Raw genomic sequence first — 22,357 nt, 5'->3', positions numbered from 1 at the left:
CGGTTGCAAACTAATCCTCTTCACTGAGATATTTGAAATACAATCAATCTCGACATCCATTTTCCGCGACCCAGTGTCAATTTCAACCATGCAAACATGGCTCTTATCATAGCTTGCCCAGCTCTGATCTTCAGATGCATTCCCCGGAATTTCTGCCTCACCCGTGGTCCAATTGACAATCCTGTAGAATTGCTCGTTATAAGAAGCCATGTCCCCAGATTCGATATTTTGAGCAACGCCTAATTAGCGCAGGAGCGGTATCAGAAATTGAGAATCGAATGCAGAATCCGGCCTCAGGATCATTATTGCTGTTGCTAGCGCCGGCTACTGGACGAAAAAGCAATCATGTGGCACAAAGGACCCTGGCGAAAAGTCTACACAGTGAGCTTGGTCGCATGCGAACTGAACCTGTTCTTGCTGAATGCCCCTTCTCCATTTTAGCTCTTTTTACAATAATTCCATACTCCAACCAGACAAAGAAGGGTGAAATCACATCCGAATTCTGTAATCGCCACTGATCAATCGCTGCGTTGTGATTTGGCCGCGAACTTTAGATCGACGAAAGAATGATCTTCTTTTGCCGACATCCGGCTGGGCGTCTGGGCTGAAAATGGTGGAGCCTGGAGCTGGTGACGTTGTTTAATATGTTTATCGACGAACGTCGCGACACGATGCTTCTTTCTGGCAATACCACTGTCTCGCTATGGTCAATCGTGGACGTTCCGGAGGATGCGTTACTTGTAAACAACGCCGCGTCAAATGTGACGAAGAAAAACCGAAATGTCAGGCATGCCAGCGTCTCGGCTTACTCTGCGGGGGCTACAGAACAAAATGTACCGAAATCAAGTTTAAAGATCAAAATCACAAATTCTTCAGCAACGCTGTACAGGGCGCGGACCAAGTATCTGCTCCTCGTCCGCTCGCTGAGCCCGACAATGCCGTATCATTTTTTCTTGGATATTACGCCAATATCGGCCGCAATTTAGAATCTGCACGCGGTTTCTTTGAGATCCTAGTTCCAGTCTTTTGCTCGCAGCCGCAGAACTCGGCGCTATCGCTCGCCGTGTCAGCCGTGGCGTCAAGGATACTGTCCATATGGCGATACGGCCCGGATAGCATCCAATCGCCACGGGGGACTTATACACAAGCCATCACGTCTCTTCGGAGTGCATTACAGGATCGCATTGAGCGGAGCAATCCCGCAACCTTGTTAGCAGTGTTGGCGCTACACTTATACGAGAATATTGCCGCCATATACGGCCGTAATTCAGCCACTCGAATACACCTTGACGGCGCAATGTCTTTGCTGCCATTCTCAAATGTGCATCAAGTGGATGACATGATTGGCGCGTATATCCGAAGATACATTCTGCATACTGAGGTTTCATCGGCAATGCGTCAGAAAAGGTCATTACGGAGCATTGCATACACATGGCTTGGGAGCAAAGAGCTGATAGGTGCGCCGGTTAATCCAAGCTCTGCACTTGATGCTATAGGCGCGTCTGTCGCCGAGTTGCAAGCCAAATATTTGCGAGCAGTAACGCAGAACGCGATTGTTCCTTTGGCTCTGCATAAGCTACAGGGTTGGATAGCCGAGGCAAAGGGCATTGATGAACAACTTCTGGAATGGGTGCGAAACGTGCCGGATTATTGGCGACCGGTGAAACTTGTAAGTGCACAAGACATTGACCCATCGATTCCCACATATCGATCTGTCTGTGAGGTTTACCCTACCTGCCAAATCGCAACCATTTGGAACTTGTGGCGCGTCCAACGCCTCTTACTGGTCAAGATTCGCTTCAATTCGCTTTATACGATCTTGTATGGGGGATCGTCCGGGTCTATCAATGATCAAATATTAGCTGAAAATGAAGACTTTGTTGAATGCAAACAAGTTGTTCAAGAGCTTGTAGATTCGGTGTGCTACAGCGTACCATTTTACCTTGGCAACCGAACAAAACCGTCAAGCATGGTCGACTTCAACGACCCAACAATTCTCTTTCCAAGCGACCACATCCTGTTTCCTGAGAACAAGAATGGCTTAAATCAAAGAAGTCAGGATCCGAAAATGTCGAGGGACGAGCACAGACGCCATATTGTCAGCCAAGGGCTATGGAGTATCATGAGCCCCCTGAGTCGCCTGATGGCATTCTTCTTAGAAGACGACGATAGAGCTATGATGGACTTTCTCAGACCTGGGCAGTACGAGTGGATCCGCGAGCAATCCCTGCGTGTCAGTGTGCTGCTTCGTATCCCAACCATAGATTCGGACAATAAAAACGAGGAGCGCCTTGAATTAAACTCATCCTCAATACTAGTTACTACGAACAATGAGGTTGAGCAACTTGTGAAGATGGTCAGAAAAGGGGCCATATTTATGAGTGGACCGTAAAACCTATGTGTCCACATTTATTAAAACAAACAATTCAGCTCAGAAGAATGTCACTTTACTCGGCTCTCCATCACTAGCCCCAGCAGTGCATATTGCTATTTCCACGGCTGGAAAGCTTCCAACAGCGACATTCATTCCGTCGGATTCTGAGATCAAAATCCGATCCACGGTAGCCCGGTTCTGATACACCGTATTGGCCGGCAAGAACCGGAGTAAAAGATATGGATGCGATAAATATATCCAAACGGCATTCTATCCGTTACTGCCTGTTATGGGGGTTACTTTTATACTCAATTCAGTTTTGCCTGTTCCTCACTGGCAGTATTCGGGGCCCGATACACAGATATTAGATAATATCCGCTCAACGGAGAGCCCTAGTACTAAAACGATAAAACCATATTTCAAATCGATACAATTGCAAATATCTGGCATGTCTAGCAGAAGATTTTCGATTGATTTGGGCTCGTTAGTCGAGTTGCCGACGGGTTATAAGCATATTGAGCGGAGACAAGCAATACCAATGGAGTTCACATCCGAAAGTCCGTTGGATCTATGTGACTTTTCTTACCTATGATTCTACTGTAGTCAGCTCGAGTTATTCATATACTATAGGTACTGGGTCGAATTTTGAGCTGAGATCAAGGAAGCGAACTGGATTACGCCTACAATTATCCATTCACCTATCGAGGAGGTTATCCGACAGAAACACATCACTTCAGCCTTCTTGTATAGAAATACAAACATGGCTGCAATTGAAGCGAAGCCACGCGAAGGAATTGAAAATACGGAACCGGAAACGGATACTCGTGATAAGGATGTCCCCAAGGCAATAGCTAACACCGAATATCCACGGGGATTCAAGTTTGTGGCTCTGGCAGGGGCGTCTATTATTGCAGTTTTCCTCATTGCATTAGATCAGGTACCAAAAAGACACATCAATAATCTTCTTCCTCATGGCAAGGCTGGTATTGACGAAAATTGACGATAGACTATCGTTGGCACGGCTATCCCTAAGATAACAGACGAGTTCCATGGCCTCAATGACATCTCCTGGTACGCAGCTGCCTACTTCATGACTTTCGGTTCAGCTCAGACTTCTGCTGGCAAGATCTACACGTACTTTAACCTCAAATGGACCTTCTTGATATCCATGTTTATCTTCGAATTGGGAAGTCTGCTATGCGGAGTTGCACCAAACTCCAAGACGTTGATCGTTGGTCGCGCCGTTGCTGGCTTAGGTGGCGCCGGCCTATCTGTCGGTGGAACAAACATCGTGACTCTTACCGTCGCACCTGCAAAGCGACCAATGCTGATGGGTATTATTGGTATGACGTATGCTGTTGCTGCAGTTCTAGGGCCGCTAATTGGCGGAGCATTTACGGATCATGTTACTTGGAGATGGTGTTTCTATATCAACCTGCCGATTGGTGGTGTTGCTGCTGTATCTGTTTTCTTCTTCTTTTACCTTCCAGCTGCGGCCACACCACCTAAGGTCCCTTTTACGAGGAAGCTACTGCACATAGATCCAGTCGGGATCACGCTGGCTATGGGAGGCATTACCTGCTGTATCCTCGCTCTCCAGTATGGAGGAAATTCTCACCCATGGAACAGCGGCGTTGTCATTGGCCTTCTTGTTGGCTTTGTGCTGATTGTCATTGCCCTGATCGGTTGGGAGATTTGGCTCGGAGAGTATGCCATGATGCTACCTAGACTATGGAAGCACAGATCATTGTCAGCTACAGCGCCTTATCAGTTCTTCTTTATGGGTAGCTATGTTGCTCTCTTGTATTATCTACCCATATACTTCCAGAGCATTCTTGGGGCAAGTGCAATCAGATCCGGCGTCGACAATCTCCCCCTGGTCCTTGCAGCAGCAGTGTTTGCCCTAGCCGGAGGAGCAGTTGTCATGTCAACTGGTCGCCCTCAACAAGTCATGTTTGTCGGCTCTATGCTTTCCACAGTTGCAGTTGGCTTGATATACACGCTCGATATTGGTACTCCTACCTCCAAATGGGTCGGATATCAGTTTTTTGTTGGATGCTCCATGGCCTCTGCCATCATGCACGGCTTGACTATCGCTCAGGCTAACGTAGATGCAAACGATCTTTCAGCCGTCACTGCAAATCTTCTCTGTAGGTCTCCAGTTCTTATTATTATCCAATCTGCTGCTAACATAAGAATAATAGTCTTCCAAACACTGGGAGGCGCATTCAGCACTTCAGCAGCACAATCCGCCTTCGTGAATAGATTACTCACAACTCTGCCGAAGACCGCTCCAAGTGTGAACCCCGGACAAGTGCTCATTACAGGCGCCTCAGATCTTCAAACTGTGTTCCCACCGGATGTGCTTCCGGGAGTTCTGCAGGCATATATGGCTGGGATCAAAGCGGCCTTTATAGTCGCTATTGCTTTCTGTGGTACTGCATGCCTGTGCACTCTGGCTGTTCCTGTGAAGAAACTTCCCACTCATACCAAAGATGATGCGCCCACAATGGGTTAAAATGTTGGCGAAGAATATACCAGCAGTAGGAAGTCCTTTTTCCCATGTATTAGTATAATCACACTCTACTGATTTATTCTTGGTTGGATCAAATGAGCCTTTTTCATCAGGCTATTCTTTCGAAAATTGAGAAGCTGTCAAACKGGTCACAAGCCGATAGTAATAAGTTATCTCTCACTTAATTCCAGCCCCTCCCTAGGGCAACTGTGTAATGCAATCATAGACTGTCCTACAAGAATGGTTAGGTTGCATTTACCAGTGCAAAAAAACAGTCTTCTTGCACAAAATAATAGCCGTAGACGTTGCACAACGCAACACCAGCGAGTAAGTTTCATTTCCATTGCAGAGGGACACAAATTGAACCAAAGCTGGAAACGCAATAGACATCTTGCAAGATTTGAATTCTTCGTGTTGAAATAAGTATCTATTTTCAAGGTTCTCAATATTTAGAACCAGCGAGTTGGATATTTCAGATTAGTATTAGAACGCGAACCCGGAGCGTTCTTATGATTTTGCGGAAGTAAAATAACCTTGTACAACTTCCTTCCCGGAGATATAAGACAGTTGACAGAGACTTTTGTCAGCATCATCCGCGGTGCCATTGCTCATCATGGCCCTTATTGGCTAAATCGCAACATCTAGCAACATATCAAATAACTTCATTCATGGGTCTCGAAGAGATATGTTCTTACATGTGCTCTGTCAACGTATAACATTATCTCAATAATACCAACGATACAAAAGCCAAGTTGTGTAACATAACACGACGCACGTACCCGCCGGATGCGATCGGGATGAACACGATTCATGCGTTCGCTTCATCCTTCTCCCCACTAAATTAAGCAATTTGTGAAGCTGAAATAGGTTTAGTTTACCCCTATAGCAACAGCTTTTAAGCAATTCAGACCCTAGAGCGAAAGGCTCGGAATTTTCTGCCCAATGTAGCCAAAGGGCGGGGCTGACAGACAACGGTCAACATCCAACATCAGTGCAAAGAAAGAAGGAAAAAGTGGCATCGACAAGTACCAAGTGGATGAGAAATCAGGCTACAGATCGGAAGCCAGTTCCCCTGGAACCGTGAGACTTTGGCCCGATTCATTGTCTGTTTCATATCGTTACGCGATTTATTCGAGACACTCGGTCAATTAAGGGCAATAAATTGCCTGAACGCAGTCAAGATGCCGAACATCTCCGCGAGCAAGAAGGCATTAGTTGGTCGGCCTTGTCTAACCTGTCAACGTCGGAAAATAAAGGTTCGTGATTCAACCGACTTTAGTCAGAGCATTAAATGTTTGCAGCGACTAAATTTGACGCTGCTTGTTCTTGTTTCATAGTGTGACCGAGCCAAACCGGATTGTCAACGATGTCAAAAGGCTGGGCTGCAGTGTGGCGGCTATACGTCCGATTCGTTTGTCCTTGTAGTTCCCACTCGGGCTCTGGGTGATGGAAATAATAAGGTCAGATTAAGGCGTACCAAAGGCAAGGGAAATGGGGACAGTCCAACCATGCAGGAAGATGGCACGAGCAACAATACGAACACCGAGATGAAGCGAGATGACACTACCAAAGTAACCAGGCTATTGCCCGAATCTTATATCAATGTAGCCCCGGAAAATAGGATGCAGGTCCTGTCCTATTTCCTGGAACGTTATTTGCCGGCTTCTATGACTAGTCAACGCAAATTTATTACTCCGTCGTCATGGGTGCGGAGTCTGCCGAGCCTACTAGGTCGGTGGGAAGTGCTCGATACCGCTTTGTCCGCGCTTTGCCTTGCATACATAGGCGATGTACATCAAGATCGCGTGCATTCGCATGAAAGTCAACGCTTTTATAACGATGTATTGCAGAAGCTAGGGTCCATGTCACTTGATTCGCTGAAATTGTCCAATGAGGGCGTTCTTACAACGACTATGACGATGGCCATGTATGAGGTATAGTATTTCATATTCTTGCCGAAACCTAATATGCATGGCTGACGTTTAATAGCTCTTTCATAGTACCTATGGTCGTCTCCAGGGCTGGATGGTCCACGTCAAAGGTGCGGGCCGACTTCTGGAGCTTCGAGGCCCACCTACAGAAGAAAGACCTCTTAATATGAGTCTATATAACCGCGTGAGAAACACTGTAGTGAGTCTATTTCAACAGATAGCGGGGTTCTATCTTAGCTGATTCGGGATCGCAGCTGTGGGACGCATATGGCAGCCGGAAAATGTCATTTTTGGCTCACTCCGAATGGCAGAATCTGTCCGATACTCCTCATGATATCCTCCTGGACTCTTTGACCTGTATACCGGGTCTTTTAGAGGCCACGGACGATATTCTCTCATCAAGTCAGTCGGGAAAAGTCGATATTGCAGCTATTGATGAGCTTCTCAGTTTCTGGCATGCAATTCACGTGCGGCTTACGCAGTGGTATGTAACATTTGAGGACGACGAGCTGGAGGGCCTTTATGAATGCGGACCACTTGGTCCAAACAGTCATCCATATCTTGATGCGGCGAAGCCGCACTTGTACTCGATGTTCCCACAGGTCATATCTTTCAGAGATACTTATGTGGCTCAAAACATGCTGATGTATTGGTTCGGTCAGCTTGTTGTCCATACTTCAATGGTCCAGCTTTATGTTGCCAGAGAAAAGCATCAAAACAGACTCAACTCTGACGCATTCCCTTCAGAGTACAAGGGTATTCACAAGACTTCGAGAGAAAGGCTACAAAAAACGGGTGATTACTACGCAACCAAGATCTGTCAATCCACCGCAAGTCTCAAAGGTGGATATGGATTTCAGATCGTCATGGTCCCTCTTTGGGCAGCGCAACAATTCTATGATATCTGCCAGGATTCCAGATACGATTGGTKCCAAACGGTTTTAAGCAATTTTGGGGCTGCTTGTGGTTTTGTGTCTGGTGAAGCGTTAGGGTTTTTGAAACCATCCCAATATCCGGGTATCACTATGAAAGGGGACACCATCATTCATAATAGTGACTAATTCTCGTCTTGTACACAACATATAATAATTTAAAATTATGGACGTAATTCATAATCAAGGACGTGGTTTTTCTTGGTCGCTTCTCTTTTTGCCCCATAAATATGAGGATAACGTGTTTGTAAGCAACGATGGTCAGGGCATGGAGCTCCGTGTCACTGAAAAAAATTATGAATTAAACACTCACAATTTGGAAATACAAGCCATGAAATATTATAAATGACCAATATTCCGTGCGCTCAAAACGAACATTATCTTTCAGAAATCCCTTTAGTCTCTACCATTATCTATCTCGCTTTATTCCTCCTAGACTGTCCAGAGCTTGATATAGATCGCAACAACCATGTCTCAGATTACTGAAAACAAGGCCGCATGGATTACCGAGAAAGGAGCAAGGCCGTTCAAAGTTGGCCCAGGGCCTATACCAAATCCTGCTGAGAACGAAGTCGTCATCAAAGTTGCTTATACGGCGATGAATCCAGTCGACGTGATAGTCAGTTCGGCCCCTATTTTCTCGTCCTAATCTTGATTTTCATGGGCCCAGAAGCTAATTACTGGCTGCATGTAGATGCAAGAAAGTCCTGCTTTGGAACTTCCATACCCCTTCATCTTAGGAGTTGATTTGTCTGGTACAGTTGTTGCTTTGGGATCTGGCGTGACACGATTTAAAGTCGGGCAGCGCGTGACCGGACACTGCGATTCTCTACTCACCAAGAAAAAAACGAACTCGGCATTTCAGGAATACGCAACATGTCTTGAGGTGTTGGTTTGCCATATTCCAGATTCGGTGCCTTTGGTCAATGCCGCGGTGCTTCCACTTGCGGTCGATACAGCATCGACGGGATTATTTTCCATTCTCAAGTTGCCTTTACCTGTAATTAATCCGCAGCCAGTCGGACGCAAGATACTCATCTGGGGCGGAAGTTCGTCGGTGGGTTCTTGTGCTATCCAGTGAGTGACACCTTGGTCCTTTGATATTTCCTCCATGAGCATATTGCAGGCATGATGATATGGGGGGCATGAAATCAAGCTAACGGAGTTGGGATTCGCATAGGCTAGCAATCGCAGCTGGACTCGAAGTTGCTGCCACAGCCAGTTCGAAAAATCACGAGCACGTGAAAAGCCTAGGAGCCCGACATGTTTTTGATTACAATGATCCGGAAGTGATCAATAAAATCACGACTGTCTTACAACCAGGAGATTTGGTGTACGATTGTATCGGGGGTGATAAGGTCCGAGCGACATGTACAGAAATTCTTCAAAAGATAGGGGGTGGAACACTCCCAACTGTCCGCTGGTTTGCGCCTACCGAGACCGGGAATGTGAAGGTCGAGTTTGGTGTGTACACCTATTTATGCGAAAATGCCTCAAACACAAAATCAGAGAGTTCCATGCTAACCATACTTTAATTACTTAGTCAATGGCCTCCTTCCAGGACTCATTGATACCAGCATCGGCAAGTCAGTTTGGGGCAACTACATTACAAAGGCCCTCGAATTGGGAAAATTTCAAGCTAAACCGGACCCCTATGTAATTGAGGGTGGACTTGAGAAGATACAGGATGGAATAGACGTACTCAAAAAGGGTGTTTCTGCTCAGAAGATTGTGGTGGAAATTGCAAAGACTGCTTAGCCCTAGATGAGGCGTTTCTCAATGATGAGAATTACCACGTACTCTTCGTTTTTCTAATATTACTGTATCAACAATCTATTTCTATATAAACTAGTCGGTACACAATGGTTATGTAAATTTACTTTAATTCATTCATGAGTCTCAGCTAAGACGCCCATTACTTACTGCCACGCCCCTTTTCCCATTGAGCAACGTTTTCTATTTCCTGAGTCTCTTGTCCTTTTTCCAATTCGTGAAGACCTATGCACCATTCTTTGGACAAAGAAAAACTGGCCGGTGATAGCACTCATTGTCACAAGGAATAGCGAAGTGTATTTATTGGCAAACTTGTAGAGAGCACCAATTGCTAACAAATAGAGTACTGCTGCAAGAGAACTGTCCGAAAAATTAGAAATGGTACTGCCGTTAAAAGCAGGCAAGCTGACACTTGATTGTAGGATCTGAATTGCTATCACGGCAATTACACCGATGACAGCTGCGCACAGTCCGTCAAAGAAATCAGCAAGAAGCTACCGAGAGCCGAGTCAACATTTTCGTATGGCCCTGTAATGATGCTGGTAGATAACCGACCTTATTACGAACCAATTTCTCCAATGAACAATGCCCGACAATCGTGAGAATAGAGCATGGAGCCAATACCCCGACAGTGATGAGTATCGAAGCAGCAAAGGCCTTTCTTAGCCTACCTTCTACCAACCCCCCGTGAAGCCCGACAAATGTTGCGAAGATGGTAAGAGGGGCTGGTAGCACATTGCTTATCGCGATGCAGTCCAGAAGACATGTATAACCCTAAGACAAATTAGGAGTAAAGCGATCTCACAGGTACTCCATAATATATATCTGAAGATCCATACTTCGATCTATGCATCATTGTCTTCCAAGGGTATGTTCAAGGAATGAATACTGGAGTGGGCATAAACGCAGCTACCAGGGTTAGAGCTAGGGTTGCCGAGCATACTCTCTCACTTTAGTCGAAAGCTTTTGTTGCAGAAAAGATAGAGAGAACTAATTAGGGCAGAAAATGATATTAGTAATCCACTACGGAAGATTTTCTTTTTGCACGGAACTCCGTTGTCAACTCAAGGCTTACTTCAGCACCTCGACCTAAAAACTACATTACATGCATAATTAATTCATTAGTCAATACATTCACAGCTCTTATCGATAATACATTATTTTTTTCCGGATCAATATCATCTATGGCGCAGTATACAGCTCCCGCGGACAAAAAGTCAGTCAAGATGAATGCGCCGGAGCCGCTCACGTGTCTTATTTGCGCGAAAGGGTTCAATAACAGTGAGTTTGACCAACAGTATTATCCACAGCGCATGATTTTAGGTAAAGGACTAACAGATATATAGAGAAAACACTAGTACGACATACTTCATACTGCCGAAAGGCCATCGGACGCGTGCGCTCTAGAAAGCGAGCATGCCAGGCTTGTACTAAAGCCAAAGCACGTTGCGATGCTTCTCTTCCACATTGTTCGCGGTGTTTGGCGCGTAGTCTTACATGTGACTATGCCCCTGACTCTCATACTCAATATCAATTACAGATATCGAAGTCGCGAACAAGCCACGCGATATCTCAGGGAGCGTTGGATTATCCCGTTGATACTCTTAGAAATCACCAAGTCACTAACTTGGATATTGTTGAAACCCGAGCCTATCATGATTATGACCCTTACTCGGTCACTACCAATGTCGCCAACTTCGACAGCGTGAAAAATGACGCAGAAGAGTTCCAGCTCACAGGTGGCGAAGCCTGGGAGTTTTCTGATGAGACCGAATCGGTCACACAAGATTCCCTAACAACACTGTTTCCACGGCCGTTGAGACTTTTTATCCCACAATGTTTTGCTGGTAGCAAATCTCCCCTTACCCAGCGTTATCTCCTGTGTACGCTCCGTTCGTATCCTGTCATGATGCTTCGCGGCCAGAATCCCCCGTTCATCCACCCACGTACCATCTTCGACGAACCTGAAGATTTCGGACCTAGGCGAAAAATGAAGGCAGGGCCGCTGGCAGTTTGCAATGAGCTTTTGCAAATGTTCACGATGAAGAATCGGGATAATGTTGTCCAAATTTGGCGAGCTATCAGAATGGAGCAAGAGAGATTATTGTCAGAGGTCTGTTAAAACTAAGTCCACCGCGATACAATTTCTAGAAATAAGAGGCGAAGGAAACGAGGAGAGATCTCGAATGAATGCTAACAGACTCAGTGCCGCGGCTATGACTACCACCATACCCTTGCTGCTCTTCAGGCCATATCCATATACTTTATTCTCCGTATCTTTGAGAAAAACGAAGAGGCAACCGACTTTGATGTTCCGCTGGTGCAGACTATGCTGGTGAGTCATATTGTCAATATGTATTTTGAGGAGAGATTAAATGATTACTAACTGTTCAATAGGAGCTTGCGGTTCATTTAGCCCGACTGGAGAAAAATCGTTCTCGGCTTAATCTTTCAGACTGGGAGGACTGGATTTTGACGGAATCGACAATTCGGTACGTCGATCTATCTCGTATTTATGTCCAGCTTATACTTACTGATCGACTTCAAACAGTACGTCTATATTTTTATGCATAATGCCATATTTCTTCGATATATACCCCGCTATCGTGCTGTTCCATCATTGTAGCGGAGAGTCTCTACGCAACAGTCGATTACCAAGCGGGCGAAATATATGGCAAGCAAACTCGAAAGCGGCATGGCTACGAGAATATGATATGCAAGATCGCAGGCTCATGCCTCACAGTTCAAAGTCAAAATTGACCTATGCAGATCTTTTGGATTATAATCTCAAAAATGACGGGGGTCTGGACTATTGGCTATCAGAGATTGATGACTTTGGGAACTTTGTCATGTCTGCAGCCACTTTACAGGATTGAGATAAATCATAATTTGTTCTTCCAAGGTTGTACGATGATAAGATTTCATGCATTTTTGCTTACTCCAAGATCATTGCATAAATCGGAATTCCCTCTCCGCCATCCTGTAACTCGCCATCCGGAGAAGCCTTTCCTGGCCCCATGCGCAGAGTTGCCACTGTACGGAAGCCTAAATGCTCATAGACTTGCTTGCTGTGCTCGGTAACAGCCTCCAGCCAGATCGGTACACCGTCCTCTTTGGCGCGTGCAATATAAGGCTCAAAGAGAGCACGAATGACCCCTTCAGTAGTCAGTGCTTGTGTTCTCTATTGATATGGAATTGCATTCAGCCTACCTGGATCCTTTCTTTCTGGATGTCTTGCGATCATGTTTAAATACCAGTACTTTCTGTCTCCAAGATACTCTTTCTTGGCTTTGCCGGCCATTGCTCTGTATTCGACGAGCCTTTCATCGTCGTTTGCACTTGCGGGTAAGTCAGCACCGGGCGGAAACCTGGCTCATGTGTTCATTTTAGTATCATTGAAGATGCATCAATGTCGATGAAGTAAGATGGAACATACCATATCGCCGCAGCGGCAAAATTATCGGCTTCAACCAGCTCTCCACCCCTTGATTGCTTGTAGGTCGTCCATTCGATCATCTTCGGACCGAGGAGGCTTAGTGGAATACTGGACACGGGCCATGTTGAGTCACACGCTCGTAGCACATACACAGTAGGTGCGCTGTCTCGGAAGGCCAATGCGAAGAGATTGGAGATGGCGCGAATGTCGCTTGTGATGTTGACTCGAGGAGGCATTCTGGATAGATACGTCTATGTATACGAAAACGGCAAATGAAATGGTCTTCTCGGTAAAACTATTGTAATATAAAGGAATTGATGATAAAATGTAAACCTTTAAAGATGAGATGTAGTCTATAGGGCGCAAGGACTTAGTACACATTTGGTCTCCGCATCATCTTTTGGTGTTGTATGTGAGTCATACTCATAGCAAAACACACCATCTTACGTGTATGAGCATGGATCATCATCCTTACAAGCTGAAACTAGTCGCTCTCGATTTTGGAAAAATACAAAAAAATTTTTACAGCTGTTGCAGTGTGGATCATGAAAAATTTGGCTAACTACCAAGCCGCCGGCGTGTATGGGGTTTCGCGCCGTGTTCCTAGAAAGTCAAGTAGACCTATCTTGCGAGGCAAGTTTGATATCATCCCATAGTGAAATGACAAGACATCAGACGAAGATAGCTAGTCGCAAATAGCAGAGGTATCTGAAGGAATTGGTCTGATGTTCTGGGGTTCTTTTATGATTGAATCCGGCAATGAACAACAATATGATATGTCTAGTATTCCACAAAGAAACCATACATGGCCGAGCTCTTTGTCTTAAATCTGATCTGATCTGTCCAGCCACAGGGAGCTTCGAGCGTATTCGTAAGATGGCAATTAAAAGCCTTCATTGCGAGTTTCTCTTCGCTCAGGATTCAGGCTTCATCTTTTTTTACCCCGTGATATATGCAAATACTACTACTTCACAACAACGCTCATCACAGAGTATCCCCGTACCGCACCGGCAAACTTTGACCACGATTCCGATTTGACGAGAATTTCAATTTGGCTGTTTCAAAATGGCATTGTTTCCATCAGCGAACAGCGGTTCTGGCGGTTCAGAAGCATCGAACGAGACAGGCCCCAACTTTTGTCCTTGGGATGCCCCTCCCAGAGAACCCACCATCCTAGTACAGTCCAATGAAGTTCATGTGATACCATTAGGGATTCATAAATGTCATCATAAGCTCGAAGTGACTGCCCATGATACCCTCGACAGCTTCTCAACGGCTGGGAAGCGTCTGACAGACGACGTTATTATCTTTTCATCCAGATCGGGAGCCATTTTCGGGCGTATTCCGAATTCACTCTCTGATGATGCAGTCGTTCGATGGCTTGAATCCTTTCTTCACTTCGTCAGCACCAGTGAAGAAGCAGCGTGGTGGCACACAGGTCACTCCGGTCCGTGGGAAATTTATGCCTTTGTCCCGATGAATGCAAACCGAACAAAATGGATATATTCAAACACGCAAAATGACAAGATGCGCCCTTTGACAATTTTGAGTATGCTGGACAGGTATGCGGAAGAAAAGCCGTGGCTCGTGCAGAAACCTGGCCAGGAGTACGTAGAGAGCTACGTGGCGGAGGTTCATGGGAAATGCTATATACCCCGGCAGCACAAACGACGAAGGAACGCTCAGAGACATGAAGAACAAGGGGAACAATCGGAATCGAATCCCACCAGAGTCAGTTTCATCTGGGACGTAGTCGAGCATTCGAGAGAGGTGATACTCGGCGATGAGGAGTGGAAGGATGGGCTCTTGATGGAACGATTCGAGATGAGTCTGATATAGGTCGTACATAGTCAGGTCGAGTATTGATTTTGCCCCGTAAGTCCTGATTGACTCTATTCACCACGTAATCGAGTATTCGTGTAATGTTCCCGTATCAGTCAATCACATATTGCATCCGTCTCAAGTCATTCATCATTTTTGAGGATGTAGGCATATACCAGATCTGACAGGACATTTATATAAACTGCTCCGTGAACAAAAACCCCCACTTCACACGAAATGCTTCGCCTATGATCCATGCAGTTGGATCCCACGGTGCGCCACCGGGCTTGATCTCGAAGCTACTCATGCAAAATAGATCTCGCAAAAAATCCTCCTCTTCCACAAGACTGATGGCATTTATTAAATTATCACGCATTTCAGGGAACGGGAAACGATCAATCCATGTCGGATGGATGGTTATCAGCTGTAATGTAGTCGGCTGTAGTGTGCTAGGTATGCTTGGATCTACAGGCCGAGACTTGGCTGGGAAAGCGGTTGAGCAGCTCAGTCCCATCATGGAGCCATTCACGTAAAGAGCAGTCCAAACATTCATAGACATTTCTACCTCCACGGGGTTGCCCTTCACTGGTGGCAAAGGTACCGACGAAGCCACAGGCGAGTTGCAACCTAAAGACGTCTCCCTTCTCAATGCCAGATTACTTGTTTTACCAGCAACCACACCATCGTTTTCAGAGCGACTGCTTTTGAGTTCAGCCAACCTTTTGCCTATAAAGAAGTCAATCCGTGTTCTTATATCTGCTGCAATAATGCTGATGAAGAGTTCATACGTCTAGCCCGCTGTGCTAGGCGATCTTGGATCCGTTTTCGTTCTTTCCGATTTTCCACGATAAACCAGTTATCGACATCATCGTCTATCTTTGGGCGTATTATTGATGCCATTTGCTGAGATCAGAAATGCAAATTGTCATCAAGATGGGAAATGAAGAGTGAAAGAGAAAGAAGCCAGGATGACTGGGAAGATTCATTGGTCGAAGGATGGATTACTAATTTACATCACGTGCTTGCTGCCTCGGAGCGGCGCAACGAGTCTCCGAGATTATCGCCTGATCAATCAGGCCTCCCATGGAATTTTCCACCAAACATCGACACAAGTCAAGTCGGACATTTCGAAAAGGTTCTAAACCGAGTCCCAATCAATAACTAGGCATCCATATTCTAACTCAGGTCACCAACTTCCCTACATTTCCTCTATGTTCGACTGTTCAGCTCTGGCTACTACTGTTGTAACAGCCACGTGTAGATATCCGCACGAGGCTGTGCAGTGTGCAATATCCATCGCGATTTGCGACAATTCCTCATATTAATGTAACATACATCCACCGGCGCCTATGAGTCTTTTTTGTAGATTGGAAAGTGGAGTCAGCCCCTCCATTAGCCTGAACAGACATGAACTTCAGGGGTCACGGAAGACATCGGCAAGCGGAGAACGCAGAGATTGGATGGTCAGGGGACTCAGACTCAGACTTAGACACTGGTCAGTCAGTCAAATCACAGGCCGGCTGTCAAACATGTCTCTAATTAACGCACTAGGACTGTGGAGTCAAGTGATCGTAGTGATGGTTTCAGACGAACCCAAGGATGTCAAGTGGATAAGCAAATCAGCAACGCTGACGACGAAACTAAGATAGCATGCAGGTACTAAGCATTTTTTTAAATTGCTCGTATTAGTTGGTTGATAGCGAATAAATTATATACCCCGCGCCTTCGGCATATTATTCTTTATTCTGTCTTCTTCTTTGCAGACTGCTGTCTCTGTCGCATTCATCACTCATCACATCTGGAATTATTACTGGTACCGGTACCGGTAGCGCAACGACTCGATATCATTTATCAAGAAGAATTACGGGATTAATTTAGACGCGGGCGAAATACACAAGAAATAACAATAACAATCATGTCGTACCAATACTCTCATCAAGATCACGGCCACCCCCCTCTGCCTCCCGACTGGAGGGCCCAATGGGTGCCGGAAGAGAATCAATATATGTTCATCAACGAGCGCACTGGTCAGCGATCATGGCACCATCCTGAAGTACCGCATTCCGGCGGAAACTACGGGTCCGGCACTAGAGATATTGGAGGACCTCCCAGCCAAGGTGGCTACGGCGGTCCTCCTCCGGGGGGTCGTGGTTACGGCGGCGGCCCTCCTCCACCAAGCAATCGTGGCTATGGTGGTGGTCCGCCTCCTCCGGGCTCTGGATACGGCGGCCCTCCCCCSCCAGGCGGCCGTGGATATGGTGGTCCTCCCCCTCCTGGTTACGGCAGTCCCTCTCCGGGCGGTCGAGGCTACGGCAGTCCGCCTCCTCCACAGGGTTATGGCAGTCCCCATCCTCCACAGGGTTATAATACACCACCTCCTCAAGGATATGGAAGTCCAGCACCTGCACAGCAGAAGAATCACAACATGGCATACGGTATCGGCGGTGGCGTTCTCGGTGCCGCAGTAGGTGCCTGGGCAATGCACGAGCATGACAAGCGTGAGTAAACCATTCCGAGACCGTCTACTTTATGTATACCTTGTCTAATGTGTACCTTGCAACAGACAAGGAAGAGGAGAAAGAGGAAGAATGGCGCGAAGAAGAGAAACGCCGGGAACAACGCGAACATGTCCGAGAACGTGAGCAGGAGCGTGAGATCCAGGAACAGCGCCAAGAATTATACGACGAGCAGCGCGTAGTCCAGCGCGAACGCGATGAGCGCTACGAAGCCGAAGCTCTTTATGAGAATGAACGCCGTTATGACGAGGAGCGTCGCTTTGATGATGAAAGACGCTTTGAGGAGCGGGTTGAGGATGAAAGGCGCTATGATGACGAAAGACGTTTTGAGGACGATCGTCGATTTATCGAAGACGAGCGGATTATCGATGATGAACGCCGTTTTGAGGACCGATATGATGACCGATGGTGATATACTTCGTCTATGATTTTAGTATATACCTACCTAGGCAGTTTACGTGTCTTTACTTTTTGCGAGATTTGGTTTCACGTTGAAAGATGCGCCATTCTTCATATCTACTTGAATCTATTCTCTTTGATGATGTCTTGTTCAATTGTTCTAGACCCTTTTATAGCTGGCTCGTGTTCCAAGTTATCCTGAAAGACCAATTTGATGCAGTTGGAATTATCTCGGCCCAATGAAAGAAGATTACACTATCAAACAGGACCAAACCCAATGAAATGCTAGGAGCATTGCGCCGCCCATTGCAGATCGCATCATGTAACGCAGTGACTTGAGTCGACCGAATCATAGAAAGCAGTAACCTGGCCCAAAGCCACAGCTTGACCACCAGTCAATCGATCCAACGCCGCCTGACTCAGGACGAACGCACTGGTCGAAGAGTCGATACCCATTACATAAAGCGAAACGGTGTTGTAGGTGATGTTGTAACATGCGCCGCAGTTAGGGCTATCCCAACCGGGGATAGTGGGCGAGGCTCCCACGTAAGGGAAGTCAGGCAATTGACCTAGTGTGTTGTAGCCTTTGCCTTCGAGACCGTTGGGACCATCGGAGCATGCTACGTGGCTGATGGGGAAGGAGGAGTTGTCGTATGTTGTATCGTATTGCACAGATACTGAGGTTTGAGCTGCTGGACTCGCTGAGGGTGTTGTGGATGTAGGGTCGGCAGGTGCTGCATTGGCAGTGAGTGCCAGGAGTGCAGCTATGGCAGTGGCAGCGAAGTTTTTCATGTTGCTCCGGTGTGAGACTGTGTTTGGAGAACTGACAGTCACAAAGAAGAATAGAACGTAGATCGTAAGCAAGGGGATTGATACTTCAAAACGAGAGTGATATATCAAGCTGAAAGATCGAGTGATATGAATGAGTAGTGAAGGTTGCTTTAGCCTGGACGAAAGGACTATCGAGGTCGCTACAGGAGTTCCCACTGTTCAAATAATCTCAACAGCCCTTTCCTGCCCAGCTGATTTCCAAATTCTCCGTAGCTGTGGAGTATGTCCCCATCGATATGGTTGTACATGTCACAAGACGGATGTATACAGACTGCCCCAGTTCGGATGGATACCGATAAAAGCGGAGTAAATAATAACGTATGTTTACTCAGTCAAATCTTCCGACAGATGCAATTATCTTCTCATGGACACAATTATACCAAACATACACAATAATGAGTCATTCTTCCAACATTTTAACATTTCTCGGTGTAAGTAATTCAGTGCTCAAGTATGCTGATAGGTACCAAGTATTTTTTGCTTGGGTATCGCTCCAATACTGCTCTGTCGATCTCCTTAATACTTCGATACAAGATGATAAAGTATAATACAACACCAGATCAATTAAACAAATATTCTCATAGACCTGACGTAGGCAGTATCCACCGACCTGCTTTATGTCTCACATGTAAATGTACGCGAGAACCGAATCAGCTAGAAGATGCGGTCATGTCTCGGTCTCGTGTGACCCTATAGTCCATAGGTACATGCCCAGACTGGGCTGAAGTATTAGAGGAATCTGGGAATTTGTTTGCTTCAAAGAAAACATTCCCAACTGATTGATTATCGGGTCTCAACTTGGAAAGACGTAGTTAGACACAAGCTATCAATAACTTAATATCAATAAATGACCTTAAATAAAGCCAAATACTAGACAACGACTCTTAGACTACAGCCATAACTGCGAGCTCCTATCACGTTCGAGCTATTCGATAACATGACATGATGGATCCAATCCATCATTTACGGAGAGATTATTTTCAAGGAACATTTCATAGTCTTATTCGTATCATTCATAATAGATATGAGTAGTCATGAACCCTATCTCGAATAACTTTGTCATCTTCAAACGGGTGATTAGTATAACACTCTCCTTTCCCACATATGCAGATCTTCATCATGTTTATTCCACTGAATTTTGTTCTTTGCATCGAGATGCGCACCATGATCGGATATGGGAATGATAGCACTCGTGTGTCGAATCTCCTCCTGGCTGAGTCCACCAGGATCTCTGGGTATCCACAGCTGGGGTGTCTCGGCAGTAATACATGGCTCGTAGTAAGCATCCGCTAGTTCCTTCTCCGAATATTCGACTTGAATATGATCCCTTCGAACTTTACGCCGCAGATCCGCATAGTCTCTGTACAGATTTGGATGGAACCATTTCCAGATTCGTCCGTGTCGAGTCATTGCATGTCTGTAGGCTTCTGCCGCTTCTTGGTTTAATTGTATTTCTTCCTCTTCGGTATCGAGACTTCGTGGGAGAAAATCCATAAGTGGTCTCAGCATGTCATTAAGAGAGATATGGGCGAGGATCGTGAGAATCGTGTAGAATGCCATGATAATCAACGGACCAATTGCCGCTTTGATCGAGAAAAGCCCGATCATGCATATTTCCGCCAAATATACCCCAGTAAGCAAATGTTGTAGTGCGCGCGGATATATCAACCCCTTGGTATCGATATCGAGATTGTATACGAACAAAAGATTGTAGCGGTAAGCTTGGTAAACGAGGAAAAGCCCAATGAAGGCAAATGCCAGAATGAGAGGCGCAATGCAAGAGTATGTCAAAGCAATGACACCCATGTTGGTGAATACGGGAAGAATACTGCCCCAGCTGAGTCCCGTCAATTGTGTCCAACGGTTGAACAGACGTCTTGGAGTCGTAGCAAAAAAGACAGATAGAATCTTAAATATTAAAGCACTCATGATTTGTACGACGGCACCCGAGCTCATCGCCAATCCTTGCAGCAAAAAGTAGGAAATGTAAAAGTTGGATGCCTTGGGCAGATTTTGCGCCAACAAATCCTTTGCTGACAGTGGATTCTTGATAATCTGACTCACAGCTGCTGAAGCTGCAGACGTGATAGTTGTCACCAGAAATACTTGCACAACTTGAAAGCAGAAGTGCGCGGATTGAGTAAATAGCTCGACTCGCGATAGAGAAGGTAAGCCAGCTTTTCTTGCGAAGACTTTAAATAGTAAAATGGTTAGTCCCAGATCGATTATCAAGAACTTAGAATGTGATCACTTACGCCGACATAGAGGAGGTACTAACGACATGAGCATGATTAAGGCAGCCGATGGCAGTAAACCTGTTATAATACCTTCAATAAAACCAGGAAGATCGGCTAGCCACCCCAGGAATGGAATCAAGTGCGCAAGATATGTGACATTCGAGATTGTTCCAACAATGGCTGCAGGAACGGACCAAAATATGATCAAGGCAGCAATTCCACCTTGCACCATAAACATGCGAACGATTCTCTGCCACCAGCTCAAGTTGAGAGAAGACCATATCACCTCGCGTGGTGCTATCCCGGTATAACGAGGCGTCATATGCATAGGTTGATGATGAGACAGAGTTTGTAATGCGACTTGAGCATCTGACTGGGTCTTGAATTCCACAAATACCGCAGTCAGGTATTTTGCATCTCCATCTCGGTGTTTTTGCTGCAATTCTTCAACTTCCTTGATCGCCACGGCAAGGCGGGAGCGATAGTACTGGATACTGTCAACTTTTTTTCCGAAAAAGTTGGCACGATGCATTGGACGTTTGATCTTTGTGGCCGTTAGCGGATCGGCCAACTCGCAGTCGTCGCAGATTCCGAGGCCATTCTTTTTTCTCGTGGCTTCTGTTTTTAATCGAGAGGCATTGGCACCACGTATGAGTTTAATCTCCGCTCTCTCGAGTCTATAAGCTAATTTGTCTCGTTGATCAACCTTCTTATTGAGCTCCTTGCAATCTGAGGTAATCCAGATACGGCAAATGCTATCGCCAAAAACTTGACGCAGCTTCTTTTCGCTTTTGTAAGACTCGGGCACGGACATAAACAGGACCGTTCGGGATGAAATACGGTTCACATAAGCAGGTGAATTGAGATATGTTTGCCGCAGGTTTGCGTAGAAAAGGCTCTCGCGAGTGATCACGAAAAACACATATGCTACATAATATTCAAAGTGAGCTTCATACTCCATAAATAACGTCAATAGTGATCCGGTAGTTGCTTACTGAAATAGACCATTCCCATCACGGCGTGCGCATAGTATTTGGTTGGGTTGGCGACGTTACTAAAGCTGAATTGATCCATTTGAGAGTTGCCGGCCCCGCCCGTAGCATGGACAGGTAACAGCACAGGCCATAGAATCACAATTCCTGCGAAACATATGATGCACAAGTTTCTCAAGAAGCGCAAGAATAGATAGCCATCGAGGGAGGAATGGTGTAGTACGTGAGAGTCGGATATCTGGAAAAAAGTACCGAACCAGTTAATGAACCCACGTGGCAGCTCCGGGCTCCGTTCACTATCTGAGGATTAGATTGGAAAATGCAATATTAATGTATAGAGGAATCATACTAGTGGTGAAGATTTGGTAGATGTGACCGAGGCGAATACCAACGTTGCTGACTGCGGCGACAGATGAGGAACAAGCCAAACCAGAAGCCAGCAATTACCAAAGCAGGAAGCAGAGTAGACACCAGTGCAGAATCTGATGTGGAACCCCCGCCTGTCAAGCCCTTGACAACGTCCCCTGACGTTGAGCTTGCGTTACCACGAGAAGAGCCGATATTGGGGTCATTATTAGGGTTCTACTCGTTGGTTGTCAG

General features: G+C 46.0%; 10 protein-coding genes across 10 annotated transcripts; 7 read left to right on the top strand and 3 right to left on the bottom strand.

Annotated features, from left to right (window-relative positions):
* Window positions 1-671: 671 nt before the first annotated feature.
* Window positions 672-2,392, top strand: BHQ10_001976 (uncharacterized protein; the record flags this gene model as incomplete). Its single annotated transcript, XM_040874070.1, has 2 exons — window positions 672-833; window positions 890-2,392. The coding sequence occupies 2 exons, from the start codon at window positions 672-674 to the stop codon at window positions 2,390-2,392; spliced, it is 1,665 nt and encodes a 554-aa protein (XP_040730481.1).
* Window positions 2,393-3,134: 742 nt separating this feature from the next.
* Window positions 3,135-4,892, top strand: BHQ10_001975 (uncharacterized protein; the record flags this gene model as incomplete). The annotated part of the gene is made up of 3 exons (XM_040874069.1): window positions 3,135-3,311; window positions 3,381-4,524; window positions 4,579-4,892. 3 exons carry the CDS (start codon window positions 3,135-3,137, stop codon window positions 4,890-4,892), a joined length of 1,635 nt encoding a protein of 544 aa, XP_040730480.1.
* Window positions 4,893-6,070: 1,178 nt separating this feature from the next.
* BHQ10_001974 (uncharacterized protein) lies at window positions 6,071-7,881 on the top strand (the record flags this gene model as incomplete). The annotated part of the gene is made up of 4 exons (XM_040874068.1): window positions 6,071-6,145; window positions 6,227-6,823; window positions 6,879-7,019; window positions 7,075-7,881. The coding sequence occupies 4 exons, from the start codon at window positions 6,071-6,073 to the stop codon at window positions 7,879-7,881; spliced, it is 1,620 nt and encodes a 539-aa protein (XP_040730479.1).
* A 340-nt stretch (window positions 7,882-8,221) lies between these two features.
* Window positions 8,222-9,510, top strand: BHQ10_001973 (uncharacterized protein; the record flags this gene model as incomplete). The annotated part of the gene is made up of 4 exons (XM_040874067.1): window positions 8,222-8,371; window positions 8,447-8,829; window positions 8,933-9,216; window positions 9,296-9,510. 4 exons carry the CDS (start codon window positions 8,222-8,224, stop codon window positions 9,508-9,510), a joined length of 1,032 nt encoding a protein of 343 aa, XP_040730478.1.
* Window positions 9,511-10,751: 1,241 nt separating this feature from the next.
* On the top strand, window positions 10,752-12,401 carry BHQ10_001972 (uncharacterized protein; the record flags this gene model as incomplete). The annotated part of the gene is made up of 6 exons (XM_040874066.1): window positions 10,752-10,806; window positions 10,933-11,012; window positions 11,066-11,638; window positions 11,732-11,860; window positions 11,923-12,017; window positions 12,152-12,401. 6 exons carry the CDS (start codon window positions 10,752-10,754, stop codon window positions 12,399-12,401), a joined length of 1,182 nt encoding a protein of 393 aa, XP_040730477.1.
* A 59-nt stretch (window positions 12,402-12,460) lies between these two features.
* On the bottom strand, window positions 12,461-13,197 carry BHQ10_001971 (uncharacterized protein; the record flags this gene model as incomplete). Its single annotated transcript, XM_040874065.1, has 3 exons — window positions 12,461-12,681; window positions 12,736-12,893; window positions 12,962-13,197. 3 exons carry the CDS (start codon window positions 13,195-13,197, stop codon window positions 12,461-12,463), a joined length of 615 nt encoding a protein of 204 aa, XP_040730476.1.
* An 829-nt stretch (window positions 13,198-14,026) lies between these two features.
* BHQ10_001970 (uncharacterized protein) lies at window positions 14,027-14,800 on the top strand (the record flags this gene model as incomplete). The annotated part of the gene is made up of 1 exon (XM_040874064.1): window positions 14,027-14,800. The coding sequence occupies one exon, from the start codon at window positions 14,027-14,029 to the stop codon at window positions 14,798-14,800; it is 774 nt and encodes a 257-aa protein (XP_040730475.1).
* Window positions 14,801-16,697: 1,897 nt separating this feature from the next.
* Window positions 16,698-17,710, top strand: BHQ10_001969 (uncharacterized protein; the record flags this gene model as incomplete). Its single annotated transcript, XM_040874062.1, has 2 exons — window positions 16,698-17,280; window positions 17,346-17,710. 2 exons carry the CDS (start codon window positions 16,698-16,700, stop codon window positions 17,708-17,710), a joined length of 948 nt encoding a protein of 315 aa, XP_040730474.1.
* Window positions 17,711-18,015: 305 nt separating this feature from the next.
* Window positions 18,016-18,489, bottom strand: BHQ10_001968 (uncharacterized protein; the record flags this gene model as incomplete). The annotated part of the gene is made up of 1 exon (XM_040874061.1): window positions 18,016-18,489. One exon carries the CDS (start codon window positions 18,487-18,489, stop codon window positions 18,016-18,018), a length of 474 nt encoding a protein of 157 aa, XP_040730473.1.
* Window positions 18,490-19,605: 1,116 nt separating this feature from the next.
* Window positions 19,606-21,839, bottom strand: BHQ10_001967 (uncharacterized protein; the record flags this gene model as incomplete). Its single annotated transcript, XM_040874060.1, has 4 exons — window positions 19,606-20,720; window positions 20,784-20,801; window positions 20,856-21,692; window positions 21,761-21,839. 4 exons carry the CDS (start codon window positions 21,837-21,839, stop codon window positions 19,606-19,608), a joined length of 2,049 nt encoding a protein of 682 aa, XP_040730472.1.
* Between the last annotated feature and the right edge of the window lie 518 nt (window positions 21,840-22,357).

The sequence above is a fragment of the Talaromyces amestolkiae genome (assembly GCF_001896365.1).
Source record: "Talaromyces amestolkiae strain CIB chromosome Unknown scaffold2.1, whole genome shotgun sequence".
Taxonomy (NCBI): Eukaryota; Fungi; Ascomycota; class Eurotiomycetes; order Eurotiales; family Trichocomaceae; genus Talaromyces; species Talaromyces amestolkiae.
The sequence above is the reverse complement of the archived record's forward strand: the minus strand, read 5'-3'. Positions and strand labels throughout refer to the sequence as shown.